The sequence below is a fragment of the Scyliorhinus canicula genome, chromosome 13 (genome assembly GCF_902713615.1).
Source record: "Scyliorhinus canicula chromosome 13, sScyCan1.1, whole genome shotgun sequence".
Classification (NCBI taxonomy): Eukaryota; Metazoa; Chordata; class Chondrichthyes; order Carcharhiniformes; family Scyliorhinidae; genus Scyliorhinus; species Scyliorhinus canicula.
In genome coordinates, this window is record NC_052158.1 from 50,199,418 (window position 1) to 50,203,473 (window position 4,056).

The 4,056-nt window shown below is 40.6% G+C and overlaps 1 protein-coding gene across 1 annotated transcript; it reads left to right on the forward strand.

The window, feature by feature from the left end:
• The first annotated feature begins 2,759 nt into the window (after positions 1 to 2,759).
• Positions 2,760 to 3,707, forward strand: LOC119975599 (probable G-protein coupled receptor 139). The gene has a single exon (XM_038815385.1). The coding sequence runs from the start codon at positions 2,760 to 2,762 to the stop codon at positions 3,705 to 3,707; it is 948 nt and encodes a 315-aa protein (XP_038671313.1).
• Positions 3,708 to 4,056: the final 349 nt, after the last annotated feature.

Consider the following 4,056-nt stretch of genomic DNA (forward strand, 5'->3'; position numbering starts at 1 on the left):
TCTGGAACATTGCCCTTCAGCTGTGCAGTGCAGTGGAGGACGCAGCAGGCCACCACGATGCGGACGCCCCTCCCAGTGCGAAAATGAAGGGCCTTCCAGGCGCCTGAACGGCATCTTCAGAATGCTGAAGAACCGCTGGATCACACCCAGGGTTTGCCTTAAAGTGGCAAGGAACCGTCGAGTGATAAGGGAATAGTGTAGACGGACTTTAGAGGAGTTTCACAGGACGGCGCAACATCGAGGGCCGAAGGGAATGTACTGCGCTGTAATGTTCTGTGTTCTGTGAAGGAGTAAGACATATGAAACGGTCTAATTCTGTAAATATTCTCTGAGTTTATGAACACAACACAAGTGAAATTGATGATGAGGTTTTTGATCCAACTGAACACTGGAGAATTATGAATTAAAATCTTTGTCCAACTCAGTAAGGTTGCTGTACATAATTCGGTGCAATTAGCTGCACTCTGGGACAATGGTAACTTAAGCTATTCATCCACACCAGGGGCAATCCGATAATAAATTGACATTTGCCTCTTAAAGAAATACCAAAGAAATAAAAAAATGTTTTATTTTTCATGACATATACACACAGATCATCTGAGCAAAACGGTCATTGAATCAGTTTGGCCATTCTCATGTAATTAATTTGCCTCCTTATATTCCCTGGGGAACAATCTCCGTGGAGATTCCTCTCTGTTATGTTATTAATAAGGATTTCTCTCAATAAGTCCCTATATAGGCACAGTTACAGTGTGGCGTCTCACAGAGCACGGATTAATGGTTCCCACCAGCAATGGAATATCCTCTCATTTTCCAGATTGAACTCATTTACTATCCGGTCCTCGGAGCATTCGGAATCGCTGGTAAGGCAGTGAAGCTAAATGACAAGAAGTGATATTAATGTGTGATTGTTGCTCTTTTTTAATTTGAAATAATATCATGTCATTACCTTTCACCAGAGATGTTAAAGCATCAATATTCACAGGAGCAAATCCTTCCACAGAGGTAGAACTAACAGCAGGTTAAAATATATCAATAATATTTAAGTCTCTCAATGTTTAAAGTGTGTTCGAGTTATGAGGTCGGGAGTTTGCTTTAGCACTTCACATTGAAATCAACGTACACAGCAGAAGCATCGCTTGTCGGGCTTGCACAGTAGCATCGTGGATAGCACAATCGCTTCACAGTGCCAGGGTCCCAGTTTCGATTCCGGCTTGGGTCACTGTCTGTGCGAAGACTCCACATCCTCCCCGTGAATGCGTGGGTTTCCTCCGGGTGTTCCATTTTTCCTCCCACAGTCCAAAAATGTGCAAGTTAGGTGGATTGGACATGATAAATTGCCCTTAGTGTCCAAAATTGCCCTTAGTGTTAGGTGGGGTTACTGGGTTATGGGAATAGGGTTCAGGTGGTAACCCTCAGGGTGCTCTTTCCAGCAGCAGGTGCAGACTCGATGGACCGAATGGCCTCCTTCTGCACTGTAAATTCTATGATCTTGTCAATTCGAATTGATGCCAGTTTAGCGGTTTTTTCGTGACTAGTTTAAGAAAATAGAACATTTCATGATCACTCTTTGCGACGTCGGCACATTAAATTTTCCACTCCTATGCCCAGGCAATGTTTAGCATAGATTTGGCGGGGCGGCATGTGGCGCAGTGGTTAGCACTGGGACTGCGGCGCTGAGGGCCTCAGCTCTGGTTTACTGTCCTTGAGGAGTTTGCACTTTTCACCCATGTCTGGGTGGGTTTCACTCCCGCAACCTAAAGATGTGCAGGTTCGGTGTATTTACCACGCTATATTGCTGCTTCATTGAAAAAAAAACTGGGTACTCAAAATTTATTTTTAAAAAACTAGATTCGTATTAAGGATGTTCATTTTAACAAGATTGGAACAAGATTGTCGCTGTTCAAATTGACAACTCCAAATAGGCAATGGTGAGCAGGTTTTAAACTACGCGTTACCATGAGCAGGCACAATTTGTGCTTTATCCAAAACTAAAGGGTAACATTCTCACACTGAATGAGAGTACAAAACGAGTAGCATCTAAATGTTAGCCCGCTTTATATCCCTCCTGATTCATACTGTATCACAAATAAATATAAATCACAATCAGTATCACACGGTTACGCAGTTCAATTCCGGCCTTCGTCACTGTCTGCATTGAGTTTGCATTTTCTCCCCGTGTCTGTGTGTGTTCTATCCGGGTGTTTCGGTTTCCACCCACGGTCCAAGATGTGCAGGTTATGTAGGTTATGGGAATAGGGAGGGGGATTGGGCATGTGTAAGGTTCTCTTTCATAGGGTCAGTGTATACTCATTGGGCATCATGGCCTTCTTCTGTACTGCAGGAATATACTTGGTTCTAATTGTATGGAAAAGTACACAATCCAAATCATGCAGACAATAAAGGGACAGGTTCATAGAACTCTCCCCATGCTGTATAGTTCATAAGTGAACAGAGCAATGGCTTTTATGGTCATTTCGAGTGTACGAATTTAAGATTAAAAAATAGCGCTCTGATTGTTTAAGAGACAGGAATTAAACAGAATTACTACAGTTACTTTTCCTGTAGCACGTGTATTTCTATCTAATATCTCTGTCCCTATTAGCATTCTAACAGATCTTACATCTGCACTTGTGACCTTTGTGACAAATTATGTTCAAAAATAAAGACTGTTTATAAAGGAACAATTACACTTGATACAGAATTAGAAAACACAAATTATAATACGTTTTAAATCAAATTTCCATGATACTTTGGTGATGGTTTTGACTTTCATGTTTCTTACAGTCAACTTGGTAGCAATTGTGATACTGGCCCGAGGAAAATGCGGTCTCTCCAAATGCATTACTCGCTACCTACTGGCCATGGCAGCAGCGGATCTCACCCTGGTTATAATCGATGTCATCTTACGTCGGATTAATAACATGTACTTGCCAATTAATTTCCTCTTCATGACTCCAGTGTGTACATTAAAAGGTGTTGCATATATTGTATCTGTAGACTGCTCTGTTTGGTTTACTGTTGCCTTCACTTTTGATCGATTTGTCGCAATCTGCTGTCAGAAGTTACAGTCAAAATATTGTTCTGAAAGAACTGCGACTGTCATTATCGCTACTATTTTTGTAGTGAGCTGCCTGAGAACCATTCCCTTTTACTACATAAATGAACCTGCACATATAATTAACAATGTGCAATGGTATTGTAAACCCAAATTTCAATTCTTCAATTCCCCCTTTTGGGAGGCATACGAGTGGGTTGATAGCATATTGACCCCTCTATTGCCAATGTTATTAATTATTTTGCTCAATGGTCTGACAGTCAGACATATCGCACTGGTAAATAGAGTTCGGAGGGGGCTCCAGTGCAACAGTGTGAACAAGAATGATGCAGAGATGAAGAATCGGAGAAAATCTATGATTCTGCTTTTTACTATTTCTGCCAATTTCATCATAATGTGGATGACATATGTTGTACATTCGTTGAACTGGTCAGTGGTTAACTTCAATTATGCTGACAAATATTACAGTGAGCCAGTCTATATTACTCAACAAGTTGGTTTCATGTTACAGCTTCTCAGCTCCTGTACAAACACTTGTATCTATGGACTGACACAGAGGATGTTCAGAAAGGAGCTGAAGAATGGAGTAAAGTATCTGCTTACATTTAATGGGAACATATGTCACCAAGAATATGTCGGAACTAAGTGAAACAACGTTTATAGCTTTGTCTGTCCTTTGTTTTTATGTACTTGAACATGTTTCATGGCCAACAGAATTGCATACAGGACCTTGCATATCTCTTGGTGAGATTTTACATTATTATACACAATGGCTAGAATGGTAACGTTGATTGCTAATGCAGCAAATGAAAGATAAAGCAGATATAATGGAAATAACATGGTAAACATTTAATTTCCAGAATATTGGATTTCTACAGTGCATGCAACTACATCTAACCAGCAGGCAGCAAATTAATTTTTCATAAGAAATGGAGTGATAATAGTCACGAAAAGGATTGTAGAAAACTATAATTTACTGTTGGCCTGACACATGCAGA

Coding starts and splice junctions, on each gene's coding strand:
- LOC119975599 (XM_038815385.1), top strand. CDS start 2,760: ATGGTTTTGACTTTCATGTTTCTTACAGTCAACTTGGTAGCAATTGTG.